The sequence below is a fragment of the Ranitomeya imitator genome, chromosome 5 (assembly GCF_032444005.1).
Source record: "Ranitomeya imitator isolate aRanImi1 chromosome 5, aRanImi1.pri, whole genome shotgun sequence".
NCBI lineage: Eukaryota > Metazoa > Chordata > Amphibia > Anura > Dendrobatidae > Ranitomeya > Ranitomeya imitator.
Genome location: NC_091286.1, coordinates 634,644,861 through 634,660,869, shown reverse-complemented (window position 1 = coordinate 634,660,869; position 16,009 = coordinate 634,644,861). Strand labels below are relative to the sequence as shown.

The 16,009-nt window shown below is 45.2% G+C and overlaps 1 protein-coding gene across 1 annotated transcript in view; it reads left to right on the top strand.

Annotated features, from left to right (window-relative positions):
- NBAS (NBAS subunit of NRZ tethering complex) overlaps nt 1-16,009 on the top strand; it is an 854,371-nt gene that overhangs the window by 265,206 nt on the left and 573,156 nt on the right. The window contains exon 29 of the mRNA XM_069728113.1: nt 4,049-4,151. Coding sequence (XP_069584214.1) covers nt 4,049-4,151 — 103 coding nt within the window. The remainder of the gene's footprint in view (nt 1-4,048; nt 4,152-16,009) is intronic.

The window sequence follows — 16,009 nt, the reverse complement described above, 5'->3', positions numbered from 1 at the left end:
TGCTTTTTGGAGCGCAATAAGTGAAATCTCTGCTTTGTAGGACAACGGGCCTTTTTTTTTCCCTACGGGTGTGCGATTTCACCCTTCCCTCCCAGACACTGCCAATCACAGCTCAGCAGCTGATCTAGTAGTCTAGCAGCCTCAGACCCTGCCACACTGTACTTGACAGCATCTAGGAGGGAAGGTTAAAAATTCACTCCAAAAGAAAAGACTCTGAAGAAACGCCCAGTTGTACTACAAGCAGAGATTTCACATACTGCCCTTCAAAAGCACAGATGTTAATATCTCTACTAAAGAACAATGATGAAAAAAACTGAAAAGAGCCTCAGAATCAGAGAAGCTCAGGGATTTAAAAAGGCATTTAACTTTTACATTTTTTTAAGAAGTTACAGGCCCTCTTTACCTGCGCAGTTTTCTGCCTGCTTTGTCAATGTTCCTTAAATGTATCCAGTCCATGACATTATTAAGCACAATGCATTCTGTCAAAGATCACAGCTGGAGGGGTCCGCGCAGATCCACCCTCTGTCGATTTGTCACGAACAGCCCTCTGCGGGCCCCTATTGTCAGGACAGTTGCACAATTGACCGACTATTAACTGAGGAGGTTGTTGCTATTTCTACTAGTTGACAATGTATATCCCATCAATATCAGTTTTACACAAACCCCAATATTCATATCTGACCATGGGAGCCGGCGTGTCTACAATCTGTGCCTGGGAGAGCATACTTCTAGTCCTCTGATAAACACATGTCCATGTGGTTGTCTTAAAGATACATCTCACGGACACTCCAAAGCTATATCAATCAATACAAAAAAATAGGAGTACGATGTCCAATACAGTCATGTAAAGTTTATTAATCGAATACGAGTAAATTATAACAGACTAGGATCAGATAATGATGGCTGTCAATGTCCAGATATTCAAATAAACTATAAGGTAATCCGTAAAGTGCATAGTACTTTCAGAGGGAAGTCACTATTCAAGTCAAAAAGTATCACCAGAGATCATAGTAAGTGCGCGCTTGAGCAATGGAGCCCATACTTCCCACTGTTAAACTTGCTTACCCATAGTGTATCGCAGTCTGGACACGTGCAACGCCAACACCGACGCGCGTTTCGCCTCGCTTTCTCTGTTCAAGGCAGTCTGTGTGAGCGAGAAGATTGCTGATGACCTCAATTAAATGTGAGTGGTCATCTGTGGGGTTCATTGCATCAATGAGTTTTGGAGACGACTTATCAGGTCACATGAAGACACATGTCTTTGTTCAGCTCTCTGTGACAATACACAGTACACCATACTGTGGAGCGCTGATTATGTGCACTGATCCGAAACTCATTGGGGTCACATGAAGGATGTTCATAAAACAGCGGGACATGACTCAGAGACGTGGCCAGAATCATATAAATATCACCTTCGTCATATTTCACTTGCAATGACATCTTGTGACCGAACATTTACCTTACAAGACTACATGTAATATGTGGTAATGCCTTAGAGAATTCTTATCATAATGCCCAAGATTTTGTGCAACGTTTATCCAAGAGGCGGAAATCTAGTGAACAGTCTGTCACATCTTTATTCAGGCTTTCAGCTCGCGTTTCTGGGCGAATTTGTACAAATATGAAGTGCAGGATGAGTGAGGAAAACTATTGGACGAAGCGATCCGGCTGTAAGGAATAAGCAGGAGCGTGAATGGCCTGCCTGGGGAAATGTGCTCTATTGTACGATTAATGCTGTAAATGTTGAGAATTACCGGATTACAAGTGGTAGTGTACTCCAGGGAACTGATGCCGCAAAGTCTTGATGAAGGCTTGGAGTTTGGTGGATATCGGCCTAATAGAGGGCCACCATACAGTGTGTCAGTGGACTGTGTGAGCAAGACTGTGGAGACCTGGGTGTCGTAACCAGTGCCTTCCCCCCTCCCATCAATCCCGTAATGAAACACACACAGTCCTAGGTGGGTTGAACAGGTCGGTCACAGTTTATTAATTAATAAGCAGAGAAAGGGCAATGGTGGATATCGGCCTAATTGAGGGCCACCATACAGTGTGTCAGTGGACTGTGTGAGCAATCAGACCTGTGTGTGTGATGGGTCATGGGGGAAATTCTACTATGTGTTCGGGGCTGTGGGGACCCTGCAAAGGTGTGAGGAGCTGTGGGGGCACCATTCTGTGTGTGTGACCTTTTGGGGGTAATTATACTGTGCCATCATGTTGTGTGGGCACCATCATACTGTGTGTGGGGGTTTGTGTGGGCAATTGTACTGTGTTTTGGTGCTGTGTGGGCTATCATACGGTGTGGAAAGATAAGGGTGTCATTGTATGGTGGGTGTGGGGACCGTGTGATGGGCTGTGGGGCCATCATACTGTCTGTTGTGGGCCATCATAATGTGTTGGAGGATAGTGAGATACCATACTGGCGGTGTGAGGGGGCCATCATGTTGTGTGAGTAGCTGTGGGGGCCATCATACTATGTGTGGTGGTCTGTGGATTATATCATACTACTGTATGTCTGTGGTGTGTGGGGGCAATCATACTATCTGTTGGGGCCATCATACTGTGTATTGAGGGGCTACCATACTATCTGTTGGGGCCATCATACTGTGTATTGAGGGGCAATCATACTATCTGTTGGGGCCATCATACTGTGTATTGAGGGGCTACCATACTATCTGTTGGGGCCATCATACTGTGTATTGAGGGGCAATCATACTATCTGTTGGGGCCATCATACTGTGTATTGAGGGGCAATCATACTATCTGTTGGGGCCATCATACTGTGTATTGAGGGGCTACCATACTATCTGTTGGGGCCATCATACTGTGTATTGAGGGGCAATCATACTATCTGTTGGGGCCATCATACTGTGTATTGAGGGGCTACCATACTATCTGTTGGGGCCATCATACTGTGTATTGAGGGGCAATCATACTATCTGTTGGGGCCATCATACTGTGTGTTGAGGGGCTACCATACTGTGGTGGGGGCCATCATACTGTGTATTGAGGGGCTACCATACTGTGGTGGGGGCCATCATACTGTGTATTGAGGGGCTACCATACTATCTGTTGGGGCCATCATACTGTGTGTTTGGGAGCTGTGGCACATGACACCTGTGTGTGAGAAAGCTTTGACAAAGAACAGTTACTTTACAAAGCACCACTTTCTGAATATCCTGCCTTGGATATCATTTTATAATTGATGGAATAAAGTTTGATAAAGTATTTTTACACCAGTAGCTTGAACTCTCTCTTTTTGTTTGTCCACGGTGTGAGACCCCTGTTATAGTGTGTGTGGGCCATGATATTTGATGTTGTGTGGGATATAGGCACATCATGCCATAGAATGTAAGTCCGCAAGGACAGGGTCCTCTCCCCTCTGTACCAGTCTGTCACTGTAAATTTGTTTACTGTAATCGATATCTATAACTCTGTATGTAACCCCTTTCTCATGTACAGCACCATGGTATTAATGGTGTTATATAAATAATAATAAAATAAAAATCATGCTGTGGGTTGCGTTACGGCGTTGGGGACCTTTGGGAAGAATTATACGGAGTTGGGACAACTTGTGAGGACATCATATTTTATTGGGCATCATACTTTGCTTGCAAGGGGTACTATAGGGGAAAGTTATGTGTGGAGAATTTAGGGATATACTGACAATGTGTCTAAGGGGCCATGAAAGGGGCGAGAACAATATTGTGCTTCAGTAGGGGCATAATTACTGTGCAATACATGTTACTCTCCCTGTTTTATACCATTTGTGAAGTATGGGCCAGCCTATTCCACCAAATTCCTTTATTTTGAGAGGGGGGGGGGGGGGGTGGTATGGAGAAATAGGGGTGCCTAAAACAGGTCTTACGCTGTGGGGCCCCATGATTTTTGGCCAATCGTCGATATTCGCAGATTTGACTAACTTTGAGTTTGGAGAGTTTAGTATGTGCCCTGTTGTTAAATAGGGCCATAAATAAAATAACTATAGTGATGTATTATGTGCACGGCGCTCGCTATTCTAATCTGCACTTTTCCTCCCGTTTTTTTTAAGACAACCTCCGGTCAGCGAGAGTCACTGGAAGGGTCTGCTTCAGGATATTCTGGACATGCAGCAGAATGTGTACACGTGTCTCAGCACGGACGTCTGCTATGAGGTGAGCCCGCTGTGGCCCCCACAGTGCCCTATTTACTGCCATAATTACATTTACATGACTGGAGCCTAAAGGGACACGGCCTGGAACTTTCCTGCTCCCCATCCAGTAACCGCTCCTTGGAATACAGCTACAGAGCAGAATATGGTGCCGCTGCCCTGCCACAATCCATTATCCCGACCTCCCGTACTATTACTGCGGAGGTTAGATGCCCCGCTTTGATGCAGGGCTCCGGGGCTGAGCCAACCTCAAAGCCGGGATATGTCCGCTGTTTTGAACAGCTGACATGTGCGCGCAATAGCGGAGAGTGGGATCGCGATTCACCCGCCACTATTAACCAGTTAAATGCCGCTGTCAAACGCTGACAGCGGCATTTAACCGGTGCTCCCGGCCGCGCGGCCAGAAATGATCGCTGACCCCCGTCACATGATCGAGGGTCAGCAATGTGTCAGAATGGTAACCATAGTGGTCCTTGAGATCTCTATGGTTACTGATGCCGGCCTGCTGTGAGCGCCACCCTGCTGTCAGCGCTCATAGCAAGCCTGCATTTCAGCTACATAGCAGCGATCTGATGATCGCTGCTATGTAGAAGACACAGTGGTGCCAGCTTATAGCCTCCCATGGAGACTATTGAAGCATGGCTAAAGTAAAAAAAAAAAAAATATATATAAAAGTTTAAATCACCCCCCTTTTGCCCCATTCAAAATAAAACAATAAAGAAAAAAATCAAACCTAAACATATTTGGTATCATCGCGTTCAGAATCACCCGATCTATCAATAAAAAAAAGGATTAACCTGATCACTAAACGGCGTAGCGATAAAAAAAATTGAAACGCCAGAATTACGTTTTTTTGGTTGCAGCGACATTGCATTAAAATGTAATAACGGACGATCAAAAGAACATATCTGCACAACAGTGGTATCATTAAAAACGCCAGCTCTGCACGCAAAAATTAAGCCCTCACCTGACCCCAGATCACGAAAAATGGAGACGCTACGGGTAACGGAAAATTGCACTTTTTTTTTTTTTTTTTTTTTAAAGCAAAGTTTGGAATTTTTTTTACCACTTAGATAAAATGTAATTTAGACTTGTTTGGTGTCTCGATCTTGTACTGACCTGTAGAATCATAATGACAGGTCAGTTTAAGCATTTAGTGAAACTAGCAAAAAAGCCAAACAAAAAACAAATGTGGGATTGCACTTTTTTTTGCAATTTCACCGCACTGGGAATTTTTTTCCCATTTTCTAGTACACGACATGCTAAAACCAATGATGTAGTTGAAAAGTACAACTTGTCCCGCAAAAAAACAAGCCCTCACATGGCCATATTGACACAAAAATAAAAAAGTTATGGCTCTGGGAAGGAGGAGAGTGAAAAACGAGAACGCAAAAACGGAAAAGGGCAAGGTCGTGAAGGGGTTGAATACTTGGCGCTTATCCACATGACCGCCGCACTGATTTACCGCCCAAATAATTACTGTAAAATATTCACTTCTGGTCGGCTGCCCTCCGCTTGCTTTTGGACATTACTGACAGTCCAGAAAGCTTAGCCCACATCGGCCGGTGTCTTTTCCTGAAATGAAAAATGAAATCGAAATTGTTTTATTAAGATTTTTTTTTATTTTATTTACTATCGTTAGATATATAATTTATTATATATTTTTTTTCTGATTTATAAATTCTTCAGTAAAAAAAAGTGTGATAAATAATCAGCAAATCAGTTTATAAATTGTTATAATAAAGTGGCTGCCCCTAGTTGTCTTAGTTTTGCTGTCCACTGCCTGTTGTCAAGTGTAATCCACCTCCAGCAAACACACCAACAGATTACAAGAAAATGGTGGCTGGTTGTTGTTTTTCTCTTCCTGCTTTTTTATTTCACAATGCATTCAGGCATGACAGAGAATCCAGCTTTTAGTTCAGGGCAGCCATTGGATAGTTGCATGTGTACTGCTTCCTGGGAAGTGATGGAAAGTTCTAGCACCTATAGCGCTTGCGAAATGGTGATACAAAAACATGAAAATCTGGAAAGTTTCTGGATATCTTAAAAAGAACTTGTCAGACATTGTTAAAAGAATCTCTCAGGAGGTTTTTTCTATATAATCTGATAGCAGTATGATGTAAAGGCAGACACCCCAAATTCAGCAATGTGTCACTTTATATGCTTTGTGTTTGCTGTTTCAATAAAATCAGTGTCTTATCAGCAAGAGATTATCACTACAGAACTAAGTGCCTCATACCTCCTAGTCCAGCCACGACCCCACCACTGATTGGCTGCTATGTATTAACAGAAAGCTGCTAATCAGTGGTGTGGGCGGGGTTATGCAAAGCTCAGCATTCCAAGCTCTGCAAGATCTGCAGTGGAGAAAACTGTGATTTGTATCGAAATGACAGCAAGCAGCCCAGTAAGTGATACATCACTGGAATCAGGGTCTCGGCCCCTACATTATACTGCTCTCAGATTACATAGCCAAAGTTTGATGACAGATTCCCTTTAAAAAGGGTTTGTTCAACAGAAGCAGCATTACTTTGTTGTGGGGGATGATGGCAGCAATACTACCATGCTTTTTGTCAGGATTTGTGTGAAAGGACAGATGAGCTTTAATGATGCAACATATGCCGGTTAAACTTTTAGCAAAGTGAACCTAAAAACCTTCTGTTTTAGCATTGCAGCTCGGTGTCAGAAAACCCAATGTCTGACCCTCTATTATTATATGCGGAATTGATCCATACTGAGTAGTAGACCTGAAAGTGAAGTGCTGCTATAAAGACGACATCTAGTCATATAGTCATATTTGGGATCATTTAATGAGCACGCTGGTAGGATTGTGAGTTTTTCCAACCAATGGTCCCTCTTGTACGGTGTTGCACTGCATTCTACACAGAGAAGATCTAGCACAACACGGTATTGTCGGTGACTACCCCCATACAGCTGTATGAGCGAGATATGGTATACGTCCTCATTTTGGGCTCTATTGCAGAAGCTTTGCATGTACTGGTCCCGCCTGATGTAATCAGACATGCATGTTGAAAGTCATAAATCAGGTTTTTCACATGTCTGGAAAATGAATCATTACAAGATAACATTCTCCTATCCAAGTGAAGTCGGAGTCATAACTAAGCTGGCTACTTAAAGGGGTTATCCGGCCTTACCAGTCCAACTGTAGACTTGTGACTGCTCACAGTGTTCGCACTATGCGCTGGCTGGATTCTCTAATGGCGACGCATGACTGCAAGTAAGAGATTTGATTTCATATGGTCACATGTCGACTAGACGTGCATGGCCTCCCTCAATGCAAGTGTATTGGGTGAGGCTGGACACGTCTAGTTGGAATTTGGCCGAAACTATGCAACTTGCATAAGTATTCAAATCACATGACCGCCTGTTCCCTGTACTAGAGAATCCTCACAACGCACAGTGCACGCCTAAGTCCAGACAACTGCTTTAAACTATGTTGTTAACTTCAATATACTAGTTAAAACGGCCATACATATTAGATGACTATTGGCCAAGCGATGCTAGGCGATTGTTAGCCGACAGCCGTCTCTGGCAACTCTCCAGTACACAGGAGCACTTGTTTGGTTGAGCTCTCATGTGTTCAAAGAACTCCAACTATCGCCAAAGTCGCCAACTATCAAGTGGTGGCTTATCTCCGGAAGAACATGTGATCGGCAGTCCGAAATCAAACGTGTCCGATCAACATTTTTCCCGACTATCAGTTGCCCAGTACCCCCATAAAGTTTAGACCATCGGCTGGAGCCGTCATTCTCATTAATGTTTATGGGGGCCTTTAGGCTTTAAGGGGTTGTCCTCTACTCTGACAACCTTTTTTCAATCAGTATGTCTACACCTTTAAAAAAAAAAAAAGTCCTATACTTGTGCCAGTACCGTTCCGGTGTCACACGTTTCATTAGGGAAAATACAGTGCCTTGCGAAAGTATTAGGCTTCCTGGAGCTTCTCAACCTTTTCCCACCCACATATCATGCTTGAACCAGAAAGATATCAAATGTAAATTTTTGGTGAAGAATCAACAACAAGTGGAACACAATTGTGAAGTTGAACAAAATTTATTGGTTATTTTAAATTTTGGAAATTCATTTGTAACATCTTTGTAAAATATTTTGATAAAACACTGCCTGAAACTTTATGGAGTATAATAATATACTAGTTCTGTCTCCATGCTCTAAACGTACCCTAAGTCTTCTGAAGGGAAATACGCTACTGTGTTGGGTTAGCTTCAGACCCGTTTAATCGAAGCTGGTGGCAGCGACCATGTGCAGACTTTTGGGGTATGTTGTAGCGACTGCGGCGTTGATAATTATTGTTCCTGCCTGAGTGGGAGTAGTTTATCGCGTCGCTGCAGCGTGCCCAATAGCCAGTCCATAGCAGGCAGCCTGTCTGGCGACTAATTACCCAGGGTGCAGTACCTAATCTGACCTGAGAGTAAGGGGGGCGCCAGAGAGCTGTAAGTGTTAAGTGGAACTGTAAGCGGGATATACATAAATCCATGCAGTTCGTGGTATATTGAAGGGCAGTGGGATACCTAGAATAAGCCCCTGCTGTAAACTAAGAGGTCAATAGCCTTGTGTGTGTTTTTTCATCGCATTGTTAGCAGTGGAGGGATAACTAAGATAAGCCCCCCTGCACATGTGATAGCCGTCTGTTGGCCTAAAGTCACCCCGATCTGTGACGTAGGGGTGACGGTCACGGTGTGAATCGTGACAAATTGGTGGCAGCGGGTCAGGGAATCCTGACAAATTCCAGAGCCTCTCACCTAGCCAAATCAGTTCTCATGCTTCGCACTGACGAGGGCCAACAGCCCGAAACACCGTGTCTGCGAATTGAGATATTGATTTGGATTTTATCCTAAGTCATATTGCACAACTCGTTAAAGGGTTGATTGTGACTTGTAGGATCGCTACTTCCAACAGGTGGCGCTATAGAGTTTAAGTCCTCTTTTTCTCAGAAGAGGCAATTTGCATATGTGGAAATTCAAAAAGTGAGGCGTGCAATATTATTCAGTTTTGTACATCGAGAGACTGAAATTCCTGCCCATTCTTCCTTGGCAAACAGCTCGAGCTCAGTGAGGTTTGATGGAGATCGTTTGTGAACAGCAGTTTTCTCTATCCCCATGATGGCACCACGGAGAGAGGGGTCCGCCCCCAGGGACAGGAAACCTACAGATGAAAAAGGGCGTACCTCTCTCCCACATCAGTTGGTTTCCTGTCCCTGACGGGGAACCTACAGCACGTACCTGAAGGATTCTTCGTGGGATTCCAGGGAGCTGGCCGGTCGGTTCCTGACAGGGGGCGCCCTGTCATGGCTGGGTCCAGCAGGTTTTCTCCTCCCTTTTCTTCCGACCCTGAAGCACCACCACGGGGGTCGGCGGGCCCTATGGGTGAGTGTTGCAGGGGGAGGCAGTGAAGAGGATCGAGCCTGCCTTCCCCAGTGAGGGAAAAAAAAAAAAAAAGTGGGAGGAAAGAGGCAGGTGACGGCGGTCACCAATACAGCCTCTGTACCGCTAATCGGTACATGGAGGTAGCGGCGGCTACGCTACCATAGCAGGCACAGGAGCGCTAGAGCGCGCAAAAGTGCCTCATGTCACCGCTGGACACCGCCGCCCAAACCGGAAGTGCGGGCAAGGGCGGAACGAAAGAACGCGTGCACAGGCGTCCACGATAATATCTTCCCTATAGGGCGCCTGTGCCGCGAACCGGAAGTGACGCGCGCGCATGCGCAGATGATCGCTTCTACCGGCGGCAAGTTTAGAAAACAGCGTTCTCTAAGAGGGAAGCGTGGGAAACCCTCTCTTTGCTGGAAACACAGAGCACTATGAGCGGTAAAGAGCAGCAAGAGGCACAGGAATGTGCACAATCATCACCTGAGCAAGTACTGCGGCATCCGCACTCACAGCATCAGCGCAAGGGAAACGCTTCCTCCCAGCAGCGCAGCAGCAGCGGACGCTCAGGGTCACAACGCAGCCGAGTCTCTGGGAAAAATACGCGGCCGGCGACGAATCCAGTGGATATAGTCCCGAGGCCAGAGACTGTATCTCTTAGTCGTAAGGGGTGAGTGATCTACGTGAAAGTAATAATGTAATACGAGATTACTTTTTTCTCCTAGGGAAGAAAATGTACAGGCAAATCAAAGCACAAAGAGTGTGCGATATGTTCGGAAGAACTACCTTCCTCATCGGAAAAAAAGCTATGCCATTCAGGAGGAATCTCCGGCGTTCGCATTAGACCTGAAAACACTAATAAAAAATCAAGTGGAGAGTGCCCTCAAAGGCATTAAAATTCCGAGGAAAAAACATAGATCAGGTCATAAGTCTCCCGAATCCAGTATAGACGAATCAGAAAATGAAACATCTGACTCTAATGACTCGTCGACATCCGAGACGAGACCTCTTCACTATCATCAGAGGGGGGACACAGTTGCTTCCCCATCGAGGAGACAGACGCACTGGTAAAGGCCATCAGAACAACTATGGGTCTGGTAGACGAACGTCCTAAAAGAACAGCACAGGACATAATGTTCAGCGGACTAGAACAAAAGAAAAGAAGAGTATTTCCAATAAATGAGAAAATTCATTCTTTTGATCAAAAAAGAATGGAAGAAACCGGATAAAGTTCTCTTGACCCCCAAGAGAAAGTACCCGTTCGATGACCCAGCCTGCTCATCCTGAAGCAAGGCTCCCAAACTGGATGTGGCCATAGCAAAGGCCTCTAAAAAATTCGCCCTGCCCTTCGAGGACATGGGCACTCTAAAGGATCCGATGGACAAAAAGGCAGACACCTTCTTAAAGAACTCCGGGGAAGCAGCAGGAGGGGGTCTAAAACCAGCCATCGCAGCCATCTGCACGGCCCGTGCCTTAATGGTGTGGCTTGAGCATTTGGATTCCCAACTAAAGGAGAAAGTTTCAAGAGAGACAATACAAAAGTCAGTGTCCATGATGAAAGGGGCGGCAGCCTTTTTGGCGGACGCTTCGGTGGACTCAGCAAGATTAGCAGCCAGGCCGGCTAAAGTGCTGGCCGGGGGACCTGCAGACAAAGACCAAGCTATGCTCAATACCTTGCGATGGTGAATTCCTGTTTGGATCAACGTTGGACGACATCCTCGACAAAGCAGGAGATAAAAAGAAATCTTTCCCCGGGTTCCCCAACCAGTCATATAGGCGCTCCTTTCGGAACAGAAAGTTCATGCGGAGAAGACCTCCAAAAGGAAATAAAGATGGATGGGAAGACAGAAGAAACAAAAACAGGGGCTTCTTGTTCAACAAACCCCCCCCTCCAGATAATAAAAAATCCCAATGAAGGTACTCCCCGGGTCGGAGGGAGACTAGCCGAGTTTCTTCCAGCCTGGGAAAGAATTTCAAACAGTCCTTGGATTCTAGGTATTATACGAGAAGGCCTCAAATTCAAATTTCGTATCCCTCCCGGCAACTCCTTCATGGTAACGCCTCAAAAACAATCACACGAACAGTCAGCTCTCCAGAAGGAGATTCTGAACCTAATTCAGAAAGGTGTATTGCAAGAAGTCCCATGCCAGGAAAGAGGCACGGGCTTCTATTCTCCTCTCTTCCTCCGCAAAAAAACGGACGGATCGTACAGAACGATCATAAATCTCAAAAAACTAAACAGTTTCCTGGAGATACAACATTTCAAAATGGAGACAATAAAAGCTTGCGTGAGAATACTCTTTCCCTTGTGTTTCATGACTGTTCTAGATTTACGAGACGCGTATTACCATGTGCCCATCCACAGAGATTATCAAAAATATCTCAGACTGGCAGTGAATATCCAGGGGGAAGTAAAACACTTCCAATTCCGGGCTCTCCCCTTCGGGATAGCTATCGCTCCTCGGGTATTCACGAAAATAATGTCAGAGGTAATGGCCCACATACGGGAACAGAATATCTTAATAGTTCCCTATCTGGACGACCTCCTCGTGGTAGGGAACTCATTTCAACACTGCGAACAACAGTTGAATCTGGTCATTGCTTCTCTGTCGAGTCTAGGGTGGCTGCTAAACATACCCAAGTCCAAAATGGTGCCATCCCAGGTACAGGAGTACTTAGGGATAGTCCTAGACTCGATCACGCAGACATGCTATCTTCCTCAGGAGAAGGTCCAAAAAATGACACAGGCAGTGTTACAGCTGACGGTATCCCCAGTCACTACTCTGAGGAGAGCAATGTCCCTGCTGGGCTCTATGACTGCCTGTATCCCGGCAGTACAGTGGGCACAACGTCATTCCCGGGATCTACAATGGGAGACTTTAAATTTAGGCATATCTCTGCACGGAAATTTAGACGGGCAGTTAAGTATATCACCAAACACGATACACTCCCTAGCATGGTGGGCAGACCCAGGGAATTTAACCAAAGGGGTTCCTTGGGCGCTACCGACGGAGAAGATTCTAACGACGGATGCAAGCCCCTGGGGCTGGGGAGCACATATAGGCGATCAAGTGGCACAGGGGAGTTGGAACAAAAGTCAAGAGTTAGACTCTTCCAACATGAAAGAACTGCTAGCGGTAAAACTGGCCCTAACACACTTTCTATATCTCCTTCACGGTCATCACGTAAGTCTTTTCGGACAACCAGGTAGTGGTTGCATATCTAAACCACCAAGGGGGAACCAGGTGTCGAGCTCTGATGGAGGTAACTCAATCCATCTTCCACATAGCGGAACACAGTCTAAAGTCCTTGACAGCTCTCCACTTAAAAGGCTCCGAAAACCAAACTGCAGACTTCCTGAGCAGAACATGCTTAAAGCAGGGGGAGTGGGAGTTAAACCAGTCGGTCTTTGGTCAAATCGTGAATCTCTGGGGCCTACCAGAAATAGACCTATTCGCGAACAGCCAAAACCGCAAAGTAAAAACATTCTGCTCAATCGATCCCCGGGGGAACCCTGTAGCTCTAGACGCATTGACAATTCCTTGGAACTATCACCTTGCCTATGCGTTCCCTCCAATGTCGCTCATCCCCTTAGTGCTGAGGAAAATTCGGGAGGAGGGAGCTACAGTGATACTAATAGCGCCATTCTGGCCCCGCAGAATATGGTTTTCTTGGCTAAGAAAAATGTCCATATCAAGTCCATGGGTTCTACCAGACACTCCGAAACTTCTGTCCCAGGGTCCAGTATTTCACCCCAATGTAAAAAATTTACACATGACAGCATGGCTTTTGAAAGGGTTGCTAAGGGACAAAGGGTTCTCTCCTAACTTGATGTCCACTCTTTTACAGAGTAGAAAACCCGTAACCACTAAAATATATGGGAAAGTTTGGAAAAAATTTATGTCAGTATCAGGGGCAGACCCGTCCGGGGAAATTCCTATAGGGAAAATCCTTGAGTTTTTACAGAAAGGTCTGGAAAGAGGTTTGGCTACAAGCACTCTAAAGGTTCAGGTAGCAGCCTTGGCAGCACTGTATAATTATGATTTGGCCAGAAATCGGTGGGTCATGCGATTTATTAAAGCCTCATCTAGGTCCAGACCCATTCCCCTCCACAACTCTCCTCCATGGGATCTAAACCTCGTACTAAACGCTCTAACCAAACCTCCCTTTGAGCCCCTGACAGAAGTTCCTTTAAAGATCTTATCTCTAAAAACCTCACTCCTAGTGGCCTTAACCTCGGCTCGTCGTGTCAGCGATATAAAAGCGTTATCTTCATGCCCGCCCTTTACTCAGATACTTGATGACAGAGTCATTCTAAAAACTGACCCGGCTTACCTCCCTAAAATAGCGTCAAAGTTTCATAGAACGCAAGAAATTTCTTTACCCTCCTTTTGTCCCAACCCTAAAAATGAGGGGGAAAAAACACTACATACCCTAGACGTAAGAAGATGTCTGGTCCAATATCTATCAGCCACTAGGGAGTGCAGGAAGGATAGGGCTCTGTTTGTCTACTTCCAGGGTCCACGGAAGGGACAAAAAGCATCGAAAGCCACGTTAGCAAGATGGATAAGAGATGCCATTGCCCTATCCTACTCATCCTGTGGGACAGTCATCCCAGAGAACATAAAAGCTCATTCGACCAGAGCAGTGGCATCATCCTGGGCGGAGAGAGCTGGCGCTTCAATACAACAGATATGTAGAGCGGCCACTTGGTCTTCCCAGTCTACATTTTTCAAGCATTACCGCTTAGACTTGACCTCCTCTGATCATACCTTTGGGCGAAGGGTTCTAGAGGCAGTGGTCCCTCCCTAAGAGTTCTATCTATTCAAATCTCTACGTGGTGCCATCATGGGGATAGAGAAAATGTAGTTACCTGCCGATAACGGTATTTCTCTGATTTCATGATGGCACCCGTATATTCCCTCCCTTTTCACACACAGGTGTGCACTTGGTAATGTTCTAGTAATTAATTTTAGTCACGGTGCCTCTGTTAAGTTAAATAGGTTAAGTTTAATTTGTGCAATTATTGAGTTGCAGCTGAAGTTCTGTATAAGGCTCTGTAATCCAACTGATGTGGGAGAGAGGTACGCCCTTTTTCATCTGTAGGTTTCCTGTCCCTGGGGGCGGACCCCTCTCTCCGTGGTGCCATCATGGGATCAGAGAAATACCGTTATCGGCAGGTAACTACCATTTTCAGCTCTTTCCACAGATTCTCGATTGGATTGAGGTCTGGACTCTGACTTGGCCATTCTAACACCGGGATACGTTTATTTGTGAACCATTCTGTTGTAGATTTTGCTTTATGTTTGGGAACATTGTCTTGTTGGAAGACTAATCTCCGTCCCAGTCTCAGGTCATTTGCAGACTCCAACAGGTTTTCTTCAAGAATGATCCTGTATATTTGGCTCCATCCATCTTCCCATCAATTTTGTCCATCTTCCCTGTCCCTGCTGAGGAAAAGCAGGCCCAAACCATGATGCTGCCACCACCATATTTGACAGTGGGGATGGTGTGTTCAGGGTGATGAGCTGTGTTGCCTTTACGCCAAACATATCGTTTGCCATTGTTGCCAAAAAGTTCGATTTTGGTTTCATCTGACCAGAGCACCTTCTTCTACATGTTTGGTGTGTCTCCCAGGTGGCTTATTGCAAACTTTAAACAACACTTTTTATGGATATCTTTGAGAAATGGCTTTTTTCTGATTGTTGTCCTATGGACAGACTGTCCCACCTCAGCTGTAGATCTCTGCAGTTCATCCAGAGTGATCAGGGGCCTCTTGGCTGCATCTCTGATCAGTCTTCTCCTTGTTTGAGATGAAAGTTTAGAGGGACGGCCGGGTGTTGATTTGCAGTTGTATGATACTCCTTCCATTTCAATACGATCGCTTGCACAGTGCTCTTTGGGATGTTTAATGTTTTGGAAATCATTTTGTATCCAAATCCAGCTTTAAACTTCTCCACAACAGTATCACGGACCTGCCTGTTGTGTTCCTTGGTCTTCATGATGCTCTCTGTGCTTCAAACAGAACCCTGAGACTGTCACAGAGCAGGTGCATTTATACGGAGACTTGATTACACACAGGTGGATTATATTTATCATCATTAGGCATTTAGGGCAACTTTGGATCATTCAGAGATCCACAATGAACTTCTGGAGTGAGTTTACTGCACTGAAAGTAAAAGGCTTGAATAATATTGCACGCCCCACTTTTCAGTTTTTCAGTTTCCACAAAAATGTAAAATAACCAATAAATTTCGTTCAACTTCACAATTGTTCCACTTGTTGTTGATTCTTCACCAAAAATTTACATTTGGTATCTTTGTTTGAAGCATGATATGTGGGAAAAGGTTGAAACGTTCCAGGGAGCTGAATACTTTCACAAGGCACCTGCACCTGCACTCAGGAATACCAGAAACAGTGGGAAATCCACACACTGCAGAGATGTCCCAGGGCTCGGGGAGAT